Source organism: Lepus europaeus, chromosome 7 (assembly GCF_033115175.1).
Source record: "Lepus europaeus isolate LE1 chromosome 7, mLepTim1.pri, whole genome shotgun sequence".
NCBI classification, from domain to species: domain Eukaryota; kingdom Metazoa; phylum Chordata; class Mammalia; order Lagomorpha; family Leporidae; genus Lepus; species Lepus europaeus.
Window position 1 is genome coordinate 105343464 of NC_084833.1, and position 26968 is coordinate 105370431.

A 26968-nucleotide genomic window follows, 5' to 3' on the forward strand; every position below is an offset into this window, starting at 1 on the left:
CCACGCAAATGTACCTGGAAACGCAGCGGAAGATGGCCCAAGTCTTTGGGCTCCTGCACCCAAGTGGGAGACCCAGAAGAAGCTCCTAACTCCTGGCTTCAGCCTGGCATGGCCCTAGCCGTTGCTGGGAGTAAACCAGTGAATGGAAGATCTCTCTGTCTCTCTAATTGTGCCTTTCAAATAAATAAAATAAACCTATTGTTTTAAAAGATATTTGTGGTAGCACTCTGGATAAAACAGTTTAAATCATAACAGTTAATCCAAAGTCACTTACAGTACCCCCTCCAGTTCTGTATATAAAGAAATACAAATCACTCTTTAAAAAAGTATTAGCTACAAACACTTAAAACTTGATCCTTTCTCCTGGCCGCTGGGCTTGGTGTCCAGGTGTCCTCCTCTTGGTAGCCCTGCACTCTCTCCACACACGCACTCTGTCAGACCTCAGCCTCAGCTTGTACTTTCCCTCCTGCCCTCCACCATCCTTACTGTGCTTTCAGTATTAGCCTGCAGTGGCCTAGTGGGTGTGCCAGGAAGCCAGCGGCCGGCAGTGGTTTTCAGACCCTGCTGAGCTGCCTCTGACAAATGGCTGCTTTCTAGCCCTATCTGCTCCATAAGTCAGACAGCAAAAACTCTCCAAGCACAAGTGTGATATTTAACTTACAGGGAGGAAACCCAGAGCAGCAGCCCAGCCTGGACATAACACAGAGCCATGGCATCTGAATAAATACTCTGGGGCTTTCAGAAGGAAAATGGCACCCGAATCCACTTGAATGACTCCGAGTAAAATATATTTTGAACCTTGTCAGGACAAACTCTAAAGAGTTGTTCTGCTTGTTCCAGGCAATTCAGTGAGCTGGCTCCTAAATACTGGCCTACAAATACACTCACATCCTCAGTCCCAATCACTCTGCACTCGTGAAACTCCGGAGTCTCCAGATTCTTCCCCTTTCCCCCAAATAGGAACAAACCTGCCGCATAAAGTCCATCATACTAAGTCCTTTTTTATGAGCAATTAAAATGTAAAGTCTTCTAGCACTACTTCACTGCAACCACCTAAACTAGACAGGGATGAGATAACTCTTGCTTTAAAAGGGAAAATGGCCAGCACCACGGCTCACTAGGCTAATCCTCCACCTGCGGCGCCAGCACCCCGGGTTCTAGTCCCAGTTGGGGCTCCAGTTCTGTCCCAGTTGCTCCTCTTCCAGGCCAGCTCTCTGCTGTGGCCCGGGAGTGCAGTGGAGGATGGCCCAAGTGCTTGGGTTCTGCACCCACATGGGAGACCGGGAGGAAACGCCTGGCTCCTGGCTTCGGATCAGCACAGTGCGCCAGCCATAGCGGCCATTTGGAGGGTGAACCAACGGAAGGAAGACCTTTCTCGCTGTCTCTCTCTCTCTCTCACTGTCTAACTCTGCCTGTTTAAAAAAAAAAAAAAAAGGAAAATGGTTCTCTTTTTCCACTCTTTCTCACTGTGCAATCACCATATCACTTGACAGTGGACTACCCTCATCCTTATCTGCTTTTCTTAATGAATAAAAAGACACTAGTGACACTAAGGGTTTTATACTCATATACCCCATGAGGAGCAACAGTACTGAAAGAATGGGAAATGTATTCTGAAGTTTCAAAACTATGACAGCACCAGCACATAAAGTTTCAGAATGCAATGTTTCTCTTTTTGTCCTATCATTCTCAGAAGAACTATCCAGTGTACGTTTAGTTTCTAACTTTTCAAAGAGCAAAAATACACATAAGCTAGTGTTAGCTTCCCTAGACCTGCTTCAATGGAATGCCGAGGTATGCCATTAATGGGATAGTTGTGGAGAGCCAATATTTCTTAAAATATTCCACTTTTCTACTCTGAACATACAGTGTCTCCATTTGTCTGCCAAGTCTACAACTAATAGCTGTGGCAAAAGACTAGCTGAGGGCTGGCGCCGTAGCTCACTTGCCAGCATCCCATATGGGTGCCTGGTTCTAGTCCCAGTTGCTCCTCTTCCAGTCCAGCTCTCTGCTACTGTGGCCCAGGAAGGCAGTGGAGGATGGCCCACGTCCTTGGGCCTTGCACCCGCATGGGAGATTAGGAGGAAGCACCTGGCTCCTGGCTTCGGATTGGTGCAGTGTGCCGGCTGTAGCGGCCATTTGGGGGATGAACCAACGGAAGGAAGACCTTTCTCTCTGTCTCTCTCACTGTCTAACTCTGCCTGGCAAAAAAAAAGGCTAGCTGAGAAAATGCATACCCCTACAGCAGGCCAAGCAGTAGAACAGAAACTCTGCATTTCTTCTGATGAAGAATGAACTCAGCCTAGAAAGGGAAAAGACAGCCAGCCGGTGTGCTAATCTTAGGTGGCTACCTGAAAAAATTTCTGCCAATTCCAAGCTAACCACAGCTAGCTTTGCAACTCAGTTCTATCATTTCTTCTTCCTATACCCATGGAAACGACTTCCTGTTTATCAAACAAACGCTTCTTCCAAAAGAGCTAGGGTGAGGCCAAGATAATTCAGCTTGCCTGTGAGCAAGTTAGCAAGCGTGCACTCACTTTAATATTCTATTGTCCTCTACTTGTAGGCCCAGGCTACCAGTGACTAGAGGAAGAGGGTTTGTCATTTTGTCTTCCTTTCCAAGAATCCAACTACCTCATACCAGGCTTCCTGACTTACGCTGCTTCTTGTTACTATCTCTTTTTTTCAGTCTTCCAGTTGCCTAGGCCAAAAAATGTGTCATCTGTCTTCGTTTTCCCCCATACCATCACCAAATTCGATTAACTACAACTCTCAATCTGTCAGCAAATTCTATTAACATCCAATCCACTAGCAAATTCAATTAACTCTACCTTCAAAATGTACCCAGAATTCAACTACTCCCCATTCCTCTCTCCACCCGACTCTAGCATAACCAACGTAGTCTGACAGCCATTCTCTCTCTCTCTCTCTCTCTCTCTTAGATAATTGCAGTCACCTCCTAACATTACCTCTAACCGGTGCTCCTGCAACTGCCCTTGGCCCACTGTATCTGCTCCCACAATAGCAGCTATAGCAATAATTTTTTTAAAACTTTTTATTTTGAAATAATTACAAATTCACAGGAAGTTGCAAAGATAGTACAGAGAGGTACCATGTACCCTTCACCCAGTTTCCCCCAGTGGTTAAACCTTACCTAATTATAGAAAATATCAAAATGCAGAATTTTACATGGATACAATATGTGAGTAGTTCTATGTCATTTTACCCCATATGTAGATTGATGGAACTAACACTGCAATCAAGATACACACCTATGTGGAGTTAGTCACTGAGTGCTCATATATGTATATGTGCACATGCAAATAAACCTTGTCTTTTCTCCTATTCAAGAAAAAAAAATAAAGAAATAATCTATCATCATAAAGATCTCCTTTGTACTACCCTTTTAGAGTCATGTTTGTTCCCCAAATCCTAACTCCTAGAAACCACTAATCTGTTTTCCATGTATATAATTTTGCCCTTTTGAAAGTGGTTTGTAAGTGGTATCATACAGTAGGTGACCTTTTGAGACCAGTGTTTTTCACTCATCACAATGTCCTTAGGATACACCCAGGTTGTGACAGGCAGTGGAGGATGGCCCAAGTGCTTGGGTCCTGCACCCACATGGGAGACCAGGAGGAAGCACCTGGCACCTGGCTCCTGGCTTCGGATCGGAGCAGCGCGCCTGCCCTAGCAACCATTTGGCGGGTGAACCAACGGAAGGAAGACCTTTCTCTCTGTCTCTCTCCCTCACTAATTCTGCCTGGCAAAAAAAAAAAAAAAAAAAAAAGTTGTGATATCAATCGTTTGCTCCTTTTTGATCTGAGTAGAATAGCATGGTATTGATATGTAACAGCTTGGTTACCCACTAACCTACTGAAGGACATTTTGGTTGTTTCCAAGTTTTAGATATTACAAAGAAAGCATCTATGAAAAACTATGTACAAGTTTTTGTATGAACCTAAGTTTGCATTTCTATGCAGCTTGGGTAATTCTCTTAAATTCTCAATGAGATCATGCCATTTTTCTTCAAATCTTCCAGGGGATTCCCAGGTCATGATCTCTGCTATCATCATTTTCTGTGTCACTGGTTCACTCATTCTACTCCAGCCACATCTGCCTCCTAGATATTTTGCAAACACAACAAGAATGCTCCTGCCTCAGGCCTTTGTTCTTTCATTCTTTCTTCTTCTTTTTTAAATATTTATTTACTTATTTTGAAAGAGTTCACAGAGAAGGGGAGAGAGACAGAAAAGGAGATCTTTATCAGATGGTTCACTCCCAAACGGCTGCAACAGGAAGCTTCATCAGAGTCTCCCACATGGGTGGCAGGGGTACAAACACTTGGCCCATCTTTTGCTGCTTTTCCCAGGCCATTTGCAGGGAGCTGCATCAGAAGTGGAGCAGCCAGGACACAAACCAGTGTTTGGGATGTCACAATGCCAGCCCTACTTCCTTTTTTGTTTTTAAGGGAAAGGGTTTATTGGGGGAAACCCGACAGACTGGAGGGATGCAGCGAAGAGGGAAGATGAGGGAGAAGGAGGGTGTAAGAGAGATCAAGAGATAGAGAGAGAAATCAGGAGACAGTGGCAGTTTTATTGAGGAATTTTGTCCTTATAAAACTTTGCTGAGGGGAGGCAGGCCGGGAAGTAGGAGCAGCGAATCTCATTAGGATGGGGGTGGGACTGACACTGGTGGTTGGGCCATGTGGCCACCTGGCTTCCAGCAAGGGCGGAGGGCGGTAGAGCCTAGGATGGTGTCTGGCAGCCCACTTTCATTCTTTCTACCAAAAATGCTATTCCCCCAGATACGTGAATGACCTTTTTGAAAAAGCTAAGCTTCGGGGCCAGCATTGTGGCATAGCAGGATAAAGTCCTGGCCTGCAGTGCTGGCATCCCATATGGGTACCAGTTTGAGTCCCGGCTGCTCCACTTCTGATCCAACTCTTTGCTGGAGCCTGAGAAAGCAGTGTAAGATGGCCCAAGTCCTTGGGCCCCTGCACCTGTGTGAGAGGCCCAGAAGAAGCTCCGGCTCCTGGCTCTGGATCAGCCCAGCTCTGGCTGCTGCAACCATTAGAGGAGTGAACCAATGGATAGAAGACTTCTCTCTCTCTGCCTCTTCCTCTCTGTAACTCTGCCTTTCAAGTAAACAATAAATCATTTTTTTTTTTTTAAAAGGTAAGCTTCTTAGTGAGGCTTTCCCTGACCACCCTATCTCTACTGTCAACTCTACCCGATAGTTCATATTCACTTCCCTTTTGTACTTTATCACTTTCTAAGAAATTACCCATTCTACCTATTTAGCATGTGTACTGTTTAATTCTTCCATCAGCAAGTAAGCCTCATAAGGACAGAGATTTTGTTCATTATTATCTCCAGTATGTAGAACAGTGTCAAGCACATGTTAGGTTTTTAATAAATCTGTAAAGAAAGAACAAAGAATGAATGAACTCCAATCTACTTCTTAAAACTATTTTCTGGACCTCAGATTTTATTGGCAAAATGAATACTGAATTAAATATATTGTTTACCTTAATAGATATGTCTTCCTAAGTAGTTCAAGGAGACATCCTAACATTTCAGAACTATCATTTAAAAAGATTCATTTATTTATTTGAAAGACAAAGAGACAAAGAGATGGGGAGAAACAGAGAGAAAGATCTTTCATCTGCTGGTTTGCTTCCCAAATGCCTGCCACAACCAGAGATGGGCCATGCTGAAACAAGGTGTATGGAACTCCATCTGAATCTCCCATGGGACGGCAGGAACCCAAGTGCTTGCCAGCATGTGCAGTGTCAAGAAGCTGGATTGGAAGTGGAGGGAGGCTACAATCCCAAGCACTCTGATATGGAAGGCAGGTGTTACAGCTTAACCTGTTGTACCACAATGCCAGCCCTGAACTATCTTCAATTACAAGATATGCTTTACATTTGAAATTCTTGAATAAAAGAACTATTTCTATTTTTTCTTAATCCTCCGAATGAGATAAGATGGGTGTCTAATAATTATAGGTTAAGAATATCAATCAGAGAAAATAAGAAGATTTCACAAAAACACATTTTTGGATTCTTCATTTAGCCATAAAGCATGTCTGTAAATGAAGCACTTCATGTCAGTTATTCATGAAAAACGTCTACCCCGGGGGGGGCGGGCATTTGGCCCAGTGGTCAGGCCACTCAGGTTCTGGTTTCACCTCCTGATTCTAGTTTCCTACTGATGTAGATTCTGGAAGCAGCAGGTGATGGCTTCAGTGGCTGGGTCCCTGCCACCCATGTAGGAGACCTGGACTGGGTTCCCAGTATCTGGCTTTGGCCCAGCCTAGTCCCAGCTGTTATGAGCATTTAGTGAATAGGCCAGCAGATGGAGGAGTCTTCGTGTGTTCTCTCTGCCTCTCAAGTTAAAAAAAAAAAAAAAATCATGTTATCCTTTGGATCGCAAGTGCATTCACGTTAACGTACAAAGAAAGATTTGTTTTCATACAACTTCTTAATAAATAGTTCTAGACTAAACATAAGCCCAGGCAGCCTGTTAAACAAGATTCTACATATTCCAAAAAGCTTTTCAGGAATGTTACTCAGACTTTTCTGATGTAATCCAAGTGTTTCTCATGCTACACCAATGTATTAGCAATGGTTGGTTGGGTGATTTTGTAACAGAGGTTAGTCCTGATTCCTGGTATAATCTGCAGACTCCAAATAAAAACAGAGGTACCTTTTGTTTCCAATATTTCCTGTCAAAATGCTGTAATCTTAGCTCTAACTAGCCTTCTTTTTTTTTTTTTTTTTTTTTTGACAGGCAGAGTGGACAGTGAGAGAGAGAGACAGAGAGAAAGGTCTTCCTTTTGCCGTTGGTTCACCCTCCAATGGCCGCCGTGGTAGGCGCAATGCGGCCAGCGCACCGCGCTGATCCGATGGCAGGAGCCAGGTGCTTCTCCTGGTCTCCCATGGGGTGCAGGGCCCAAGCACTTGGGCCATCCTCCACTGCACTCCCTGGCCACAGCAGAGAGCTGGCCTGGAAGAGGGGCAACCGGGACAGGATCGGTGCCCCGACCGGGACTAGAACCCAGTGTGCCGGCGCCGCAAGGCGGAGGATTAGCCTAGTGAGCCGCAGCGCCGGCCTCTAACTAGCCTTCTAAAGAGAAGAGACTAAGTACATGTCTCCATGCAGTTTTATCTAGTGTAAGATCATAACTAAGTATAGTAGGCTAAGCCTCTGCCTGCGGCACCGGCATCCCATATGGGCGCCAGTTCATGTCCCAGCTGCTCCTCTTCCAATCCACTCTATGCTTGTTGTCTTGGAAAACAGACAAAGATGGCCCAAGTCCTTGGGCTCCTGCACCTGCATGGGAGACCCAGAGGAAGCTCCTGGCTCCTGGCTTCAGATCAGCCCAGCTCCGGCTGTTGTGGCCATTTGGGGAGTGAACCCGCAGATGGAAGACTTTTATTTCTGTCTTTCCCTCTCTGTAACTCTATCTCTAATAAAAATAAATAAAATCTTTAAAAAAAAAGTAAAAATTTTGAAATATTTAATTTTAATTGAAACATTAGTATAAACATATGTTTTACTCTATTTTAAATATATAATATTTCTATATATATATATATCCTATATTTCCTAGCTCTATGCCCTGAAAAGGTCTGTAAGTAAAGACAACCAAGAATCCCTAATGGGCATCCCTTATGATCACACCCTGGTCTCTAACTGCTACTTTGAAGTAGAAGAAACCAGAGCTCCTAAGGAAAATGTCAGATTCCAGGTCGGGTTCTAATACATTAAAGATAAGTCTGGGATATCTTGTCTAAAAGCAAGGAAGATATAATGACTATTGAGATCTCAAAGAAAGGCCATAGAATTAACTTGTCAAGACTCCCACTGGCTAAATGGAATAAATAAATAAAAAAAATTAGTAACATAGATTAAAGCACAACCAATACACTAAAATGTATACACTCATAATTACATTGTAAAACAAATAAATAAAATCTACCTCATTGGTCTCCACTGAAAATTGCTAAGGTTTCAATTTATTTTTCTGAAATTTGATTCAAAGAGTAAAACATCAAGCATTTATCTTGCCTTTACTATGGTTTCTAAATAGTCTGTAAGACAAAGTTTCTTACAGAAGAATTATAGCTAATAAATGTATAAAGGATGAGACAAGCAGGAAAAAAAATTGCCATTTTGCAACTGCTAATGAAATGAAGCATCTAGGCAACTAATAATAAAGACAACTAAAATATTAGGTCCAATATTGATGGAAAACTTTTAAGAGATGGTGCTACCTCAGGAATGTGGCTTGTCCCCTCTGAAAATTCACTGGCAGTCTAATCTCCATTGTGAGGTAGTAAGAAGGTATAAACTGGGCCGGCGTCATGGCTCACTTGGTTAATCCTCCGCCTGCGGCGCCGGCATCCCATGTGGGCGCCAGGTTCTAGTCCCAGTTGCTCCTCTTCCAGTCCAGCTTTCTGCTGTGGCCCGGGAGGGCAGTGGAGGATGGCCCAAGTGCTTGGGCCTCTACACCGGCATGGGAGACCAGGAGGAAGCACCTGGCTCCTGGCTTTGGATTGGCACAGCGCCGGCCAAAGTGGCCATTTGGAGAGTGAACCAACGGAAGGAAGACCTTTCTCTCTGTCTCTCTCTCTCACTGTCTATAACTCTACCTGTCAAATAAAAAAAAAAAAAAGAGGGTATAAACTTAACCCAACCAGGATGCTTAGACTTGTGGCCTTTGGGAAGATAATCAAGGCCGGATAAGGTTATCAGGGTGGAGTCCCATGACTGAATACCAGTGACTTTCTAAGAGAGAGACCAGGAGACACATACAGGCACACTCTCTTTCTTTCTCTGTATCTCCCCCAACCTTTTTTTTCTTTTTTTAAGATTTTATTTATTTGAAAGGCAGAGTTACAGAAAGAGAGATGTTCCATCTGCTGGTTCACTCTCCAAATGGCACCAATGTCCAAAGTTGGACTGATCTGAAGCCAGGAGCCAGGAGCTTCTTCTGGGTCTCCCACATGGGTGCAGGTGCCCAAGGACTTGGGCCATCTTCCACTGTTTCCTCAGGCGCATTAGCAGAAAGCTGGACTGGAAGTGGAGCAGGCAAGACTCAAACAGGTGCCCATGTGGGATACCGGCACCGCAGGCAGCTTTACCCGCTACATCACAGCACCCGTACCCACTCCCTGTCTCTTGTCAAGTGATGGATGCCTTGTACCACCCTGGAGTTTGTCAGAAAGAAGGACGTCACCGGATGCAGTTCCTCAACCTTGGACCAGAACCATGAGCCTCAATACAATTTTTTCATTATAACTTAGTCTGTGGTACTGTATTATTAATAACAGAAAATGGACTAAGGCAGATGGATTAGGTGAACAATACCTAAACCTACAAATTATCCTAAATATCATTAGAAGTGGAAAAAATAGGCCGGCGCCGCGGCTCAATAGGCTAATCCTTCACCTTGCGGCCCCAGCACACCGGGTTCTAATCCCGGTCGGGGCGCCGGATTCTGTCCCGGTTGCCCCTTTCCAGGCCAGCTCTCTGCAATGGCCCGGGAAGGCAGTGGAGGATGGCCCGGGTCCTTGGGCCCTGCTTCCCATGGGAGACCAGAAGCACCTGGCTCCTGGCTTCGGATCAGCGCGGTGCACCAGCCGCAGCAGCCATTGGAGGGTGAACCAACGGCAAAGGAAGACCTTTCTCTCTGTCTCTCTCTCTCTCACTGTCCACTCTGCCTGTCAAAAAAAAAAAAAAAAAGTGGAAAAAATAAACATGAAGAAATAGGAAAATGTGGAAATGTTCCTACCTCTCACCCTAAAAACTGAACCTGTATTTAACCGAATTCCTCAATATAACTACCACTTTTACAAGAAACAGTGAGCTTGAAAAATCTTCATTGAATGACTCAATGAAGATACGATGGGCCAAATCAGGCATGTGGGAAATTTTAATTGATAAAGTGCTGGATTTATGATTTCACGGTCTCAAATAGGAAGTGTGAGGATATATATCTAAAGAAATCATAGTGTGGAAGCTTTAAATTACAAGTCTAGTGGTTTACAAAACTAACCAATTTCTGAATTCAGTTTGTAATATTAAACAGGCCAACATTCTCATGGCTGCCCCTGTTATGATATAGTAAGCAATAATCATCTCAATAAGGTAACTGAGTTACTAATAAATGTTCATTCCATAACCATTTATTGAAGCCTATGACACCGCTTAGAACTCATAATCTTCAATGTCTTTCTCTGGAAGGCCTCTGGAAAACAAAAATGTGATTTCCTTCCGTGTCAAAAACTCACTTAATTAAAACATGTTACAGAATAACGTGATAACTCCATAATTAACCTGATTCTATCTCATTGTGACACATGAGATAAATTTAATGAGTGTGTCCTACATGTTAAGACGTCGCAAGGTAGACTTGCTACAAACTGCAATCTAGGAACATTCTTTCTATGCTCCACCTAGATTCTGCCAGTTACCTAGCCAATGTCAGCATCTATGAAGATAACTTATTTGACAGCTAGGTGTCATGGTACCTTAAAACCCTCTTTTCTCCCGTGACATATAATTCCATCAAAGTTCAGCAACTTATCTTGTGGCCACATCTTGGACTTGCCTTTGACATTATGTTACCTCTGACATTCTAATCTCTTATCATAACTTTGTAGATCTATACAATCAAACAGGAATATGAGGGCCATTTATAGAATATAGGATGTTCTAAGTTATTGCATTAAAAGTAACTGCTCATTAAAAATTAATTTTAGTAACTTATTTTATGTAACTAATACTTTAAAAATGCATTTAAACATGTAATCAATATAAATATTAGCCATGAGGACTCCATGTTTGGCTCAGCAGTTAAGACATCTTTGTCTCACACTGGAATGCCTGGGTTTTATGCCTGACTCTGACTTCTGATTCCAGCCTCCTACTAATGCAGACTCTGAGAGGCAGCAGCAATAGTCAAATGACTGAGTTCTTACCACTCATGTGGGAGACCTAGATTGCATTCGTGGCTCCCAGCTTCAGTTTCTAGCCCAATTCAGAGTTGTTGCAAGCTCTGATGATCAGCCAGTGGATATGGAGGATGAACCAGTGGATAGGGTGCTCTCTTTCTGTAATTCTCAAGTAAAACTTTATAAAATTTATCAATGATATATATTGCCTGCTTCATTTTTAATACATTAAATCCAGTGTGTGTTTTACACCTATATCACAACTGAGATGCTAAATTACCTATAGCCAAAGTGAAATGTAATCTTACTAAAATAAAAGCCATGTTCAACAGAAAAATATTTAACATTGTCTATATTGAAGAAATAGGCCTTGCCCAAAGAGAAGGTCTGGCCTTCGTTGGCTTCTGGGAAATGATGTCTGGGTCCCTGGAATACATGTGAGCTAGGAGTATCTGCTTGGACACCTTGGGATGTACAGCATGTCAGAGAGTCTAACGATATGATTCAGATTGGGACTTGTCACACCCAAAAGGTCATAGGGTAGAGAATGGCTACATTAGAAAGATTAACAATCTTAGTGTTGGGGATTCAGGTCATCAATATCAGTTGATCTGGACAAAGAGATCAATCATGAAGGCAATCAATCAATCAGGCCTATGTAAAATAAAAAAGCTGAACACAGGGGCTTAGCTGAGCTCCCCTGATAAGCGGTATTCTACATATTGTTCCACACTGATACCAGGTGAGTAACACATCTTGCCTCCATAGCGAGAGGACAATCAAAGCTCTGTATCTAGTATTCTCCTGGACTCTGCATTTTGTCTCTTGGTTGATTTTAATCTGTATGCTTTGCCTGTAATAACCACAACTGTGAATATATTAGCTCTCAGTGAGTCTTTCTCAAACCTTATTAAACCAGAAGGTGGTTTTGGGGATTTCCCAAACTTGCGGTTGCTGCCAGAGGACGGGTGATTGTTGGAGTCTGTACTCTCTAACTCTGGTTGGTTAACTCTAGAAGCTGGCTTAAAACACTTACACAATGACACAGATGTTAAATGTAAATGTAAATTAATTTTTTTTTTTTGACAGGCAGAGTGGATAGTGAGAGAGAGAGAGAGACAGAGAGAAAGGTCTTCCTTTTGCCGTTGGTTCACCCTCCAATGGCCGCTGCGGCCAGCGCATCGCGCTGATCTGAAGCCAGGAGCCAGGAACCAGCTTCTCCTGGTCTCCCATGCAGGTGCAGGGCCCAAGCACTTGGGCCATCCTCCACTGCCTTCCTGGGCCATAGCAGAGAGCTGGCCTGGAAGAGGGGCAACCGGGATAGAATCCGGCGCCCCGACCGGGACTAGAACCCGGTGTGCCGGCGCCGCTAGGCGGAGGATTAGCCTGTTAAGCCATGGCGCCGGCCATAATTAAATTATTAACTCAGTTTCTCACTAGTAACATTTTGAATGCACAATAGCAAGATGTGGCCAGTAGTTGCTGTATTGAGGTATATTTTATACTCATAAACCCAAAACACTTTTTTTCAACTTAATCTAGATCTCTAGCTTTTTAAGTTATTAAGACCACTCATCCTGGTCTCACTTGAGTACCCTGTCCCCTTCCAGCCTAAGCCCAGGGATCCATTATCACTAGTGGCCTCAATATCTTTAACAAATTATCTCTTCTCTTCATGTCTTGTAAACACCAACACTGGATCAATCCAATTTCCCACTTACTTATAGGTAGTTTAGCACTATTGAGGGCATTCAATTCTGTATAATGAAACAAAATCATAGTTTCCTATCTCTAGGAACTTTACTCTTTTACCTAGTCCTGATTACACAATGGCTTTCATTCCTCCCAGGAACTAATTTCCCCTTCTCCCTGATCCAGGTCACTATTCTCTCAGCTAATGACCTCATATTCTACTCCAAATGGAAAATTAGACAAAGACATGATATTCTGTACTTCTCATTCTGATATCTAAAAAATTATCTGCAGCCACAAGCATCTTTTCACCTTTTTCCTTTACTTTCTTCTGTAAGACCAATTCCTTACAACTATCCTCATAGCTGAATTACCTCCACTTCTTATGGATCTTGGTGTATAAATTATGTTTTCCATATCAGTTATTGTCCAATTCATCTTTCTCACTACTGCATTTTCATCTCAACCTAGAATTAAGTCTTATATGTAACAAATTGAAGCACAACAAACTCTCCCTTACTCCTTTATCAAGCACCAAGAGGCTCTGAGATTTTGCCCTTCTTAGGAAATTAACCTGTCAGTTTCATGGATGCTGGCAGAAGACATGATCTCCTCTCTGCTCAGGTCAGAGACAAAGGACTTTGTTACTTTGGAAACAACAAGCAGAATGGGCAGCAACATATTTGCTTCAGTTCCCCAATTCGTAATTCCCATAGAACAAAAGAAAAGGGAATACATACACATAGTAGAGTACATTATAGGGGAGGAACCCTAAACTTTGGAAACTTAAATATTTTATAATGGGTAATAAACAAACCTATCTTTGAGCTCTGGAGAGAAACACTATCTCAATTTTTCAAGGGTAGAAACATTTTTTTAAGAAAGACAGTCTGGAGCCACCACTGTGGCATAGCAGGTAAAATCACTGCCTGCAATACCAGCATCCCGTAAGGGCACGGGTTTGCGTCCCAGCTGCTCCACTTCTGATCCAGCACTCTACTATGGCCTGGGAAAGCAGTGGAAGATGGCCCAAGTGCTTGGGCCCCTGCACCCGTGTAGGAGACCAGGAAGAAGCTCCTGGCTCCTGGCTTCAGATAGGCCCAGCTCTGGCAAGTGAGGCCATTTGGGGAGTGAACCAGTGGATGGAATACCTCTCTCCTCTCTCTCTCTCTGCCTCTCTCTAACTCTGCCTTTCAAATAAATAAAATCTTGAAGGAAGGAAATAAAGAAAAAAAGAAAGAAAGAAAGAAGGTAGTTTGTAAGGAAGGCAGTCAATGCCTTGCTTGCAAAACATCAAGAAACTTCAGATACCCATTCAGAATTCTCTCTGAACAAACAACTTCCTGTTCAAACTACCATCTTTCCCATTCTTTTCTTGAAAGCTATGTTTCTCAAAATACTAGCCTTACCTAATGCCTCCAAACAGGCTTCTAATTTATACCAGCTTGATTCCAGTGATGTATAAAAATGTCACTCTTCAGTAGTTCTATTTCTTTGCCATCATTTGTAGTAATGTTTTATACCTATCACATTAAGTATTATAAAACAAACAATATATTGTTATAGTTATTACTTTACCATCAGTAATAATTTTCTTAGTCCAATGCAGTTTTTCTCCTACATGTCTCTTTTGTACTGTCATTGGCAGATATGTAATACAAATATTATATTATAGGCCTAACAATGCATTATGTATATATTATTTCTTCTTTTAATTGTATTTTAAGATTTATTTTATTTATTTGACAGATAGTTACAGAAAGAGGTAGAAAAAGAGAGAGAGAGAGAGAGAGAGAGGTCTTCCATCCACTGGTTCACTCCCCAGATGGCTGCAACGGCCGGAGCTGTGCTTATCCAAAGCCAGGAGCCAGGAGCTTCTTCAGGGTCTCCCATGTGGGTGCAGGGGCCCAAGGAGTTGGGCCATCTTCTACTGCTTTCCCAGGCCATAGCAGAGAGCGGAATCGGAAGAGGAGCAGCTGGGACTAGAACCAGCACCCATATGGGATGCTGGCGCTTCAGGCCAGGGCATTAACCCACCGGCCCCCAATATTTCTTCTTTTTAAATAGGTTAAAAGAAGAAATGAACCAAAACATGCACCTCTTCTTTAATAATCACAAAATTGGCCAGCGCCGTGGCTTAACAGGCTAATCCTCTGCCTTGCGGCACCGGCACACCAGGTTCTAGTCCCGGTCAGGGCACCAGATTCTATCCCGGTTGCCCCTCTTCCAGGCCAGCTCTCTGCTATGGCCCGGGAAGGCAGTGGAGGATGGCCCAGGTGCTTGGGCCCTGCACCCGCATGGGAGACCAGGAGAAGCACCTGGCTCCTGGCTTCAGATCAGCGCGATGCGCCGGCTGCAGCGGCCATTGGAGGGTGAACCAGCGGCAAAAAGGAAGACCTTTCTCTCTGTCTCTCTCTCTCTCTCACTATCCACTCTGCCTGTCAAAAAATAAATAAATAAATAAAAATAAAAATAATCACAAAATTATCTTTGCTGGTTCTCCCATCTTGTATTTGTATGGATTAGAATTACAAATTTGGAAGCCAGTACCATGGCCCATTAGATTAATCCTCGGCCAATGGCACCAGCATCCTATACGGGCACTGGTTCTAGTCCCGGCTGTTCCTCTTCCAATCTAGCTCTCTGCTGTGGCCTGAGAAAGCAGTGGAAAATGGCCCAAGTGCTTGGGCCCCTGCACCCACGAGGGAGATCAGAAGAAGCTCCTGGCTTTGGAAGGGCTCAGCTCTGGCCATTGCAGCTATTGGGGGAGTGAACCAGCGGATGGAAGTACTTTCTCTCTGTCTCTCCCTCTCACTTTCTGTAACTCTCTCTCTCAAATAAATAAATAAAATCTTTTTTTAAAAAAAAGCATTACAAGTTTGGTCACTTGCTTTCAGCCTAAGGGATTTCCACTGGTGTTTCTTTTAACTGTAAAGTGGATCTATCAGCAAAAATACTCTGGTTTTAATTACTTGAAGATATTTTGCTTTCTTCTTTGAAAGACTGTTTTTCGGGATACAGGAGTTTGGTTAACACATTTTTGTTGAAGCACTTTGAATGTTATTCCATTGCCTTCCATGGTCCACAGCTTCTGCTAAGAAGTCAGCTGTTGTTCTTCCTGGGGTTTCCTTCAACTGATACATTGCTTTCAATATTCTTCCCATCTTTGACTTCACCATTCCCACCACGATGTGTCTGTGCATCGGTGTTTACTCAGATTTCGTGTACTTCCTGAAAATCCAGGCTATTATTGTTTTTTGTTAAGTTTACAACCATTATTTCCTGTTCCTTCTCTCTCTCCCTCTCCCATCATGCACACATTGCTGCTTTGTTTTTTATTCTTCATTCTTTTTTATCTCTGTTCTTCATCTGCATAATCTCTGTTGATTTATTTTCAAGTTTGCCTTTTCTTTCTTCTGCCAATCAAATCTATACCTGAGCCTAATGATTTTTTTAATTTCAGTTATTCTACTTTTTTCAACTCTTTAATTTTCATTTGGTTCTTTTTAATAATTTCTCCTTATTGATATTCTCTAAGTGACATTATTGTTTTTTAACTCTTTATCCACTTTTTTTTTTTAAGATTTTATTTATTTATTTATTTGAGAGGTAGAGTTACAGACAGTGAGAGGAAGAGACAGAGAGAAAGGTTTTCCATCTGCTGGTTAACCCCCCCAGATGGCCGCAATAGTCGGAGCTGAGCCAATCCGTAGCCAGGAGCCAGGAGCTGCTTCTGGATCTCCCACATTGGTGCAGGGGCCAAAGTGCTGGGGCCATCTTCTGCTTTCCCAGGCAACAGCAAAGAGCCAGAACAGAAGAGGAGCAGCCAGGATTTGAACTGGTGCCCATAAGGGATGCCAGCACTGCAGACAGAAGATTAACCTATTGCGCCACAGCACCAGTCCTTACATTATCATTTCATGTTTCTTTACTACATTAAATGTGAGGCCCCTTATTTTTGTGATCATGTTTATGATAACTCTTTAAAGTTTTTTTCTTCTGATAAATCTGACATCTAGTCTCTCTGATACACCATTCTAGTTGCCTGATTTTTATCCAGTTTATGGTTCATCCTTTCTTTTTTCTTTTCAAGCCTTGAAGATTTTTGCTGTTGATGCTGCTAACAGGGCATTTTTAGTTAATATACTATAGCACCTCTAGGCAGTGGTATACCTTTACGCTGTACCCCCCTACCCCATCTGCTTATTAATTTGCTCTCTGACTAGCTGCATTCTTTCATTGAAGTTTATCCCCTCCATACACCCAGTGTTCAGCTTCTGTTATAGTTCTGAGAGACATAGCTTTGGCATGCCCACAGTTAATCTGGCAGGACTCATTCTCTTTTCCTGACCATATCCAGCTGTTTAACTCCACTAAATGTTGGCTGATTGCTCTAATGTTCTGAACAATAACCTGGGATATAAACTGGTTCACAAATAATACAATCAAACTCTGGCTCTCTTGAAGGAATAGTTTCTGAGATCAGTATCTTACTTTTGTTTTGACCTCAGGAAAGCTCTTTCTCAATGTTTTATTGCCTGGTTCTCTCCAGGAAATTATCATACTGCCATTTTGGCCTGTGTTAAGAATAAGAAACTGTGTGTTTTATGGTCTGTTTTTCCTCCCCAGGTAAAATCTCTGAGTTAGGTCTCCAGAGCTAGGGTTGAGGCCATGGCAAGCTTGTCTCTGAGTGAGCAGTAGGAGAGAGAACAGCAACTTGGAGGTCCTCCAGGCATGGAACCACTACTGTGTTATTGCCCCAGGCAAGAGTAATCTGGTCCCAGTAATACCAGCCTGCTGCAATCAAGTCCCACAGGTCCGGACTGGGCAGAAGGGAACAACCATTTCTCAACACATCCCCTTAGGACTTAGCCTCAGCAACAAGTCGCTGGGGATGAGATGAGAAATGCTGATGTCCTGCTCTTTCTGGGAAGAAAGGAATCTGCCCGGGTGTTGGGAGAGGGAAGTAGAGAGGAGGAAGCCCTATGTTCTTGGCTGAAGTAGTCTGTACTGGAACGCCCATCTCCCAGAGACAGCAAGGAGAAAGTGGGAGGAGTATTGATGCAAACACCAAGAACTCTAACTGAATTTCACAGACATTCTTGATAAAAGTTTCATTTGCTGATTGGCTTTAGTATCACTTCCAGAGACTGTAAATGGCTATTTGTTTTATTCTGTTTTCACCAATTCTACTAGGACTAGAAATCAGGTCAGCAGAGCCACGACAGAAGGTGATTATGTTTTATATGTAATGTTACCTTCACAACGATGAGGCAAATACTATACATCTTACCTTCTACAGATGTTGTAACTGAGTCACAGAATCATTTAGTAAACTTTCTCCAGGTAAAACAGCAAACAGATGGCAGAGATTTGATTCAAATGTAGCTCTAACTACCTTCAAAGCTCATGTTCTTCATTAAACCCATCCTCTCATCTTTTACACAGATACTTTTTAGAATGAGACCTCATGAGACAGTCCTACTTTGTATAGTCAATGATTTCTTAGGAAATACACCACTTTTGTTTTCATCTGAATCTTTTGAAATAATACTAATAATATAGTTATATGTATCATAACATAATACATAATTACACGTTTTTAAATATATAAGTGTATGTTTTTTAAATATTTATTTATTTGAAAGGTAGAGTTACAGGGAGGGAGAGACAGAGAGACAGACCTTCCACCCACTAGTTCACTCCCCAATGATCACACTACAATGATCAGGGATGGCAAGGCAGAAGCTGGGAGCCAGAAACTCCACTTAGGTCTCCCATGTGGGTGGCAGGGGCCCAAATACCCGAGCCATCTCTGCTGTTTTCCCAGGCCCATTAGCAGGGAGCTGGATCGAAGTGGATCAGCCAGGAATTGAACCAGCATGCATAAGGGATGCCAGCAATGCAGACGGTGACTTAACCTGCTATGCTACAACACTGGCCCTGATATATACGAACGTTTAAAATAACATTATCAAAATTTTCTATCCTGTCTGCTTCCGCTTGAACTACATTGCCACAAAAGAGTTCGTGACAGAGGATTGTCTTTCCTCTATTTTTAAAATCTGCTTTCCTAAAGAGCAAGGCAGATCTCATGTATCCTGTGTTTGGTTCTTAGATTATTATGAACATTTAGATGACATGATCTCTTTTCTCCCAAGATTACCATCGCTTTTCCACAAATAAATGTCTTTCCATGAGATAAGACAGTAAGTAGCGCAAGGATTTGAGAGATGTTTTGCTTTAGTTATAGAATAAAACTTGTAAAAGGTATCCAGATAATGAAGTTTGTCTGTTGGCTTTTGTGTACATAGATGGCCTGAATGAAGGTAGTTTTATAAGACATACATAGCATGTCAGACCACAGTGTACTCCCCAAAAAACATAACTGCTATTTCTCTCTCTCTCCAAATACTGTTTATCATGCTTTTATTTTCTGGTTTACAGACTCCCACATAACCACGAGTAAGACTTCAATGATCTCCAAAAATTAATCACAGCATCTGCACTACTGTTCTTACCTCTACAGAATTCTATGGTTTCAGCTCTCACGATCAAAGTAATATTTTGATTTCCATGTCTTTATTTTACCAGATTTCTTTGTCTTAAACGAGTCAGCATTTCCAAAGCATAGGAGGCATATAATTATACATAGTAAAAGCCTGGTATATCCTCTTGACAGACAATGCTATTCTTTAATCCTTTTAATGCTTTAATTTCTTTGAAATAAAGTATCATCTCCAATACTATATTCTGATTAGCAATATCATTTCATTGCTATAGCTTTAGCATAAAAGGACATACATAAAGCCAATTAAAGATAAAATTAAGAAAAAGGAAACTGCCTTTAAAAACAACTAGCACTTATTCTGCCGGTTTTTAAGACACAAAAACCATTAGATTGCACGGGAAGATTTCACACACACACACACACACCCCAGGTAGCCACAAATGTCCAATTGGAAGTTCTATTTTGCAAGTGATTACATACTTTTAAATATATTTTAAATGATCAAATTATTTTCTAGAAAATAAAAAAATGAAGAAATTAAATAAATCTAAAATATATAAAAAGAAACCTACTCTGGCAAACAAGTTAGTTGCTAAAAAGGTGCAGTGAGGGGAGAGACAAAGTTTACCCTTTACCCCTACTAGGCTCCATTTATCACTGTTGCCAAAACAAAAAATACTGCCAGTTTTTAGGACCTAAAAAATCAGATTTGCCAGTAACAAACTGTACTGATTATGATATTGTGTTAATGGTAAATAAATTAAAGAGAAAAAAATAGCTGCTGAAGGCAAACTCTGAAAATTACAAGAATCATCAAAGAGAGCTATGAACACATGGTAGGGAATATAGTTATAAGTTATATTTAAACAAAGTATAAGGAATGTACTAGGGGGAGACTGCTTGCTCACACAGCAGAGCCTGCACACTTGTGGGGGTTCTGTCACACTTGGTGACCTCAGTTAGAACTCAGCAATAGGAGAGAACATGTTCAGAAGGAAAGTTTGTTTTTGGAGAACTCTGAGTTGAACTGTCAACATCCAGCTGAAACAAAGAAAACACCTCGGCTTAGGAAATAAAGAAGTTAGAAGGATTTTATTAGGTGAGTCAAAAAAACTAAATTACTCTGTTGGTAGGAAACGGCAGACGGAAGGACAGCATCAAGTGACAGCTGTTCAAGTGACAAAGGCACAGAACAGCTATTTTAGGTTTGCCATTCTGTGCTCAATAGCTGTTTAAAGAATGCAGTAAATGTACTTACCAAATATTTCCCCTCCACTAGCATATTCTGTCACCAGATAAATCATCCGTTCTGTCTCCATAACCTGGTACAAAGGCAGGAAAGTGACAGACAGTGACACAAATGACAGGTTGATATCATAGGAAGAGAAACGAATGATTCCTCTTTTGTCATTGAAATATTAATAATCACTATTACTCAAAGGAAATATAAAATATTTTAGGTGGAACAGATATAATGTTAAGAAAAAAGGGAGAAGATAGATATTCTCCCGAGTTCTTGAAAGTGTAAGACATTTACTAATTGAAGGATATAATCTTTCTTGTTGTTCCAGGAGGTCTCTGCAGTCTGCTAAGCTGTGTAAAACTGAGAGGCAAAGGTGCCAACAACCAGAACAAGTTCACATTCAACATCAAGAACCTGAAGTTCAAAAACACCCCCAAAACACTCAATGAAAACAGGGAAAATAATGGGACTCACTTAAGAATGGCACAGAAACCATAAATGGCTTTCTTTTTAAATGCAAATGACAACTTTCCTACCCTTTGCAGTTTTATTCAATAAAGGGGAGCAATAATTTAAAATATTCAATCCTTTAAGTAACATAAATTACTCATTTGGATTCTGTCTTGGCACCTGACTCTAGCTTCCTGTTTATCTGGACCGTAGGAGGAAGCAGTGAAGGATCAAGTAATTAGGCTCTTGCCACCTACATGAAACACCTGGGTTGAATTCCCAGCACTCACCTTCAGCTCTGGCCCAGCCCTGGCTGTTCTGGGCATTTGGGTAACCAACCAGCTAAATGAGAGTGCTCCCTCTTTCTCTCTAATGAATACATTTTAAATTAATAATATAAAGGTATATATATTCATTATAATTATTTTAAATGCCTAGTATATAAACAAACGAGCATTTTTTCCTCTTTCTAGTTTCCTCCCTCTCACTCATCAAAGGAACACTATCAATAATCTATTATAGGCTGGCGCGGTGGCTCAGTGGGTTAAAATCCTGGCCTGCAGTGCCAGCATCCCATATGGGCACTGGTTTGAGTCCTGGCTGCTCAACTTCCAAATCCAGCTCTTTGCTGTGGCCTGGGAAAGCAGTAGAAGATGGCCCAACTCCTTGGGCCCCTGCACCCATGTGGGAGACCCGGAAGAAGCTCCTGGCTTTAGATCAGTGCAGCTCCAGCCACTGCGGCCATCTGGGGAGTTGACCAGCAGATAGAAGGCCTCTCTGTCTCTACCTCTCTCTGTAACTCTGTCTTTCAAATAAATAAAATAAATCTTTTTAAAAAAAGAAAGAAAAATAATGTCATAATGTTATTCTCCTTTGCACTTCAAGGCCTTTTATTAACTGCAAATGTTCTTTTTTACTATTAAAACTTTTCAGGAGTTCAGAAACTGTTTCCTGTACAGTTATCTGTATTTGTCACCTTATAAACCTGAGGAGACTGACCTGAAAACCACCTTGATACCATATGAAGACAATTTGCCAGCTATTCACTTAGGCAGTTCAGAATCTCTCACTTACAATACTAGTTGCCAGAAAGCAAAATTAAAGTTTAAAAGAAGGCATTGTTCAAAGCCAAGGCTGAAAGTATGAAGATTATTACAGGCTAATGAAGCCTTGGGTAAGACTGTAAATTTGCGGAATTCAGTTATAAGGTTCATATCTAGAAATTAATCTCTTGAGAAAGGTCAGCCTAAGTCCTACAATTATTTAAACACAATTTATTATTCAAGGGGAGGTCAAGAAGTTTATTCAGTCTACAAAGACAGGAAAGAAGCCAAGATTAGGCACCTGCAAACTCACAGATCTAGGTCTCAAGGCAACACCAGGAAGCTTCCATAAGTTTGCTTCTGGGGTAGGTATTGTTCATCATTTAATATGATAAATTTCAACAAATCTGTTCCTGCTGACCTAATTCATTTCCTTATGTAAGAAGCTGATGCCAGAGAAGAAGTCTACAACTGTAGCCTTAACCACACATCCTAAAATCACAGTATGTTTGCTCACTGCCATAAAAATGAAAGGCTCTGAAAGCTTGCCCACTGTACCTTATCCATGCTTTCTCCACTCCTACACACGGTCCCAAGTCTGGGGGGCAGTAACAATTTACTGCAAACTAATAACAGCAAATGAACAGAGTGGGTGGCCACTTCCTTCAGAACCAGGAGACGTCTGTTCTGGCAGAAAGCAGTGAACAGGGCTGGCCCTGAACAGAAGCAGAGCTCGGGGCTGCCAACACACTGCAATCTGAGAAGCACCCCAAAGCCCAACCTCTCCTAAAATATCTCTCCTATCAGCCTGCTAAGGTGAGGTCCCCCCTCTCCTATCTGGCTTGAAATTCCAGTCACTAGATTTACTGCTTCTGCAGTAAGGTTAGGGAATCCTTTTAATGATGGCATGAAATATCCATGTTCTTAAGATGTTAAAAAAAATTGAAATAGAAATCTCTATTATTGTATAGAATTCATCTTGATCGGCCGGCACCGCGGCTCAATAGGCTAATCCTCCGCCTGCGGCGCCGACACACCGGGTTCTAGTCCCGGTCAGGGCGCCAGATTCTGTCCCAGTTGCCCCTCTTCCAGTCCAACTCTCTGCTATGGCCCGGGAGTGCAGTGGAGGATGGCCCAAGTCCTTGGGCCCTGCATCCCATGGGAGCACCTGGCTCCTGGCTTTGGATCAGCGCGATGCGCCGGCCGCAGTGCGCTGGCTGCGGCAGCCATTGGAGGGTGAACCAACGGCAAAAGGAAGACCTTTCTCTCTGTCTCTCTCTCTCACTGTCCACTCTGCCTGAAAAAAAAAAAAAAAAGAATTCATCTTGATTATCAAAATAATTAAATGTTACCTTAGAAAAGTCAAGGACTCTACTAGAATAGAAAAGAGGTAGGTTTTAACTGATGAAAAAAGTTAAAATATTTCGTTACCATAACTTACAACGTGATTACAGAAAATAATAAATAAATAATGTAAAAAACATTATATTCATCTCTAGCTTTTTGTCTCAAAAGTTTCTGTTCCTTTTAGATTTCCCATCCTGATTTAGGATTCTGACCTAAATAAATTCTCATCATCTTCTGAATAATTTTTTTGTGTAATTTTTGCTACTAGTAGCATCAAATTTAAGATCTACTTGGATAAGGTAGGCCTCACTAGTAAACAGTCAGGGGAAACAAGAAAATTCTACCAAGTACTGAGTATGACAATAGAAGGGTAGGATAGACACAAACATACAAACACAGAAACAGAGTTGCTCATGCTAACCCACCCACGTTTCCTTCAAAGGCAGCCACAGATACAGCAAATCACTCTAGGTTCTTCATAGCCACTCACCACATAACTAGTAATCCTACCTGGTACAGCCTGATGATATGGGGGTGGCAAAGCATCTTCATAATTTGAACTTCCCGAAAAATCTTCTTCAAGTTTTCTTCGTCCAGTTGGGTTTTATCTATGATCTTAATGGCAACCTGACAAAAGAGGAAAAACGTTTACTCTGACGCATTATTAAAAGCAGTTCAGGAAGGAAAATTAAAACTACTTTAAGGCGCCGGGGCTGTCGTATAGCAGGTAAAGCTGCCACCTGCAGTGCTGGCATCCCATATGGGCACCAGTTGGAGTCCCAGCTGCTGCACTTCGATCCAGCTCTCTGCTATGGCCTAGGAAAGCAGTAGAAGATGGACCAAGACCTTGGGCCCCTACGTCCACGGGGGAAATCTGTAAGAAGCTCCTTGCTCCTGACTTCAGTTCAGTGCAACTCTGACCGTTGTGGCCATCTGGGGAGTGAACCAGCAGATGGAGGACCTCTCTGTCTCTCTGCCTCTGCCTCTCTGTAACTCTGCCTTTCAAATAAATAAATATTTAGTTAAAAAACTTTAAATTTTATATTGCATAAAATACAAGCTGCCAGTAGTTAATATATAGAATGTCAATGAAGACAATGAATTTACTCTCTTAAAAAGACAAGAAATGAACTTCTAGCAAGTTCATCTTAGAAGAACAGACTTCGAAAGCTAATGAGTCTTCTGCTATTTCTTAAATGGCTTATACAGTAAAACCTGTATGAGAAAACACTTCATCACTCCCTGGATGTGGTTACACTCTGGGTCAAATCCTGCCTCAGTGTAAAGAATGAGTATAGGGCCATTCATGAAGCAAGAAGCCTATATCGCAAGTGCATGATTTTTTTAGTAGGGCTCCACCAGAACTTTCACATCACGTGAGGTACTTGTAGAGCTCAGTAACAGAGGTAGTAGTAGCAGGAAGGCTAAGTAGCAGCTGTGGCAACTACCTTATCGTATATGCTCTCTATGTGGCAGGTATAATAGTGCTATGCAGGTACTAACTCATTTGAACCTCATAATACCCAAATTATTAGTATATTAACCTTGTTTTATAAATATGGAAATGGAGGGACATATGTAACAGATCCAGCATTGAGATGCAGGTAGATTGGCTTTAGAGAGAAATTCTTAACATTGTAAGAGTCAGATCTTTCTGTGCCATACACTGCTTAAGCATAAAACATAGCTTTCCATTTTGCCCACTAGTCTGAAGACACCCAGTAGCACATACATTTTTAAAAAAATGAATTACTTTAATCTACTAAACCTAAACTTCCTCATTATTCTCATTGAAATGCTTAAAATATTTTCCTAAAATATCTCTAAATCTCAGTTTCAGTTTTTTAATCAGCATATACTCAATATTAGTTAGATGAAGGAAATTCTAGTTTTCTCCAAATCTTAATATTCTGAGTCCACACATGGAAGAAGGCAAACTTTCAATGCTAAAAATGTTTGTTCAGAGAAACACATATTGTTTGGAATTACACTTGATAGATGATTCAAATGTATGAATGACTACTGTAAAGTAACTTTATTCAGGGGTAAGCACTTGGCACAACAGTTAAGTTGCCATGTGGGATGCCCATATCCCACATAGGGGTACCTGGGAGTCCCAGCTCCTCAGCTGAGGCAGCAGATAATGGCTCAAGTACTTGGGTCCTTGTCACCCACATGGGTGACCCTGATGGAATTTCGCACTCCTGGTTTTGGCCTGGCCTGCCTCTGTGATGAGCATTTGGGAAGTGGATCAATGGCTCAAAGATCTCTTTCCGTCTCCCTGCCTCTCAAATAAAAAATAAAAATACATACATAAATTTTAAAGTAACTTTATTTGGAGTTGTTTCGGATGTTAAGACGAGGAATAATGTGAGAAAGACACAAGGAAACAGATTTCTGCTCCACTCAAAGGGCATTTAAGCCCTGCCTACTGATGAGATGTGATGAAATGATGTGGGGATATCCACAATTACAAGGATTGCAAAGAGCTTGCAATCCAGCAGGGAAAAGAGATGTGTGAAACAGAACAACACAGCTCTGGAAGGATAATCAACAGAACTATGTATGAAGCATTAGTAGTACAGAGGATGAAGACTGGTCTTCACTTGGAAAAGAAGACATAGACATAATAAGGAAAGGCCTCACAAAGAAAAGAGAATCTGACTACAAACTTATTGGGGGTAGGCAGAAAAGAGGGTGGAGAATTCAATGAGGGGAACCACTGGAATCATGAACAAATCTCACCAAAAGCCTGATCTTCTCTAAGAAGTCTTGAACCATGACTACTGACCACCAATATTTCTACTTCTCATTACTATACCAGATCACATATAGGACTTCAACTCCAGCTACTGGTCTGGCATCTAGTCTTCTTTCAGGACAGCTTCCATGACAAAACAAAAAAAAATTATGGTACACAATGTTTCTTTAGAGAAGGAATATGTAGATCTTAATAGTTACTATTCATAAAATCCTACAGAGACATGTACCTTGTAGTATACAGAGTGCTTTCATATTTGCAACAAGCCTAGAAAACTTGCAGAGAGGGCTGGCGCTGTGGTGCAGCAGGTTAGAGCCCTGGACTGCAGCACTGGCATCCCATATGGGCGCTGGTTTGAGTTTCAGCTGCTCCACCTCTGCTATGGCCTGGGGAAGCAATGGAAGATGGCCTAAGTCCTTGGGTCCCTGAACCCACATGGGAGACCTGGAAGAAGCTCCTGGCTCCTGGCTTTGGATCAGCTCAGCTCTGGCCATGGCACCCATTTGGGGAGTGAACCAGCGGATGGAAGACCTCTCTCTCTCTCTCTCTCTCTCTCTCTCTCTCTCTCTCTAACTCTGTCTTTCAAATAAATAAAATAAACCTTTTTTTTTTCTTTTTTTTCTTTTTTTCTTTTTTTTTCTTTTTTTTTTTTTTTGACAGGCAGAGTGGACAGTGAGAGAGAGAGACAGAGAGAAAGGTCTTCCTTTTGCCGTTGGTTCACCCTCCAATGGCCGCCGCGGTAGCGCGCTGCGGCCGGCACACCACGCTGTTCCGATGGCAGGAGCCAGGTGCTTCTCCTGGTCTCCCATGGGGTGCAGGACCCAAGGTCTTGGGCCATCCTCCACTGCACTCCCGGGCCACAGCAGAGAGCTGGCCTGGAAGAGGGGCAACCGGGACAGGATCGGTGCCCTGACCGGGACTAGAACCCGGTGTGCCGGCGCCGCAAGGCGGAGGATTA

General features: G+C 42.0%; 1 protein-coding gene across 6 annotated transcripts in view; it reads right to left on the reverse strand.

Annotated features, from left to right (window-relative positions):
• SIK3 (SIK family kinase 3) overlaps positions 1–26968 on the reverse strand; it is a 242380-nt gene that overhangs the window by 85385 nt on the left and 130027 nt on the right. For all 6 annotated transcript variants that reach the window (XM_062197073.1, XM_062197070.1, XM_062197074.1 and 3 more), the window contains exons 2-3: positions 23760–23876; positions 20425–20488 (exon numbers count right to left, since the gene is read on the reverse strand). In XM_062197073.1, coding sequence (XP_062053057.1) covers positions 20425–20488; positions 23760–23876 — 181 coding nt within the window. The remainder of the gene's footprint in view (positions 1–20424; positions 20489–23759; positions 23877–26968) is intronic.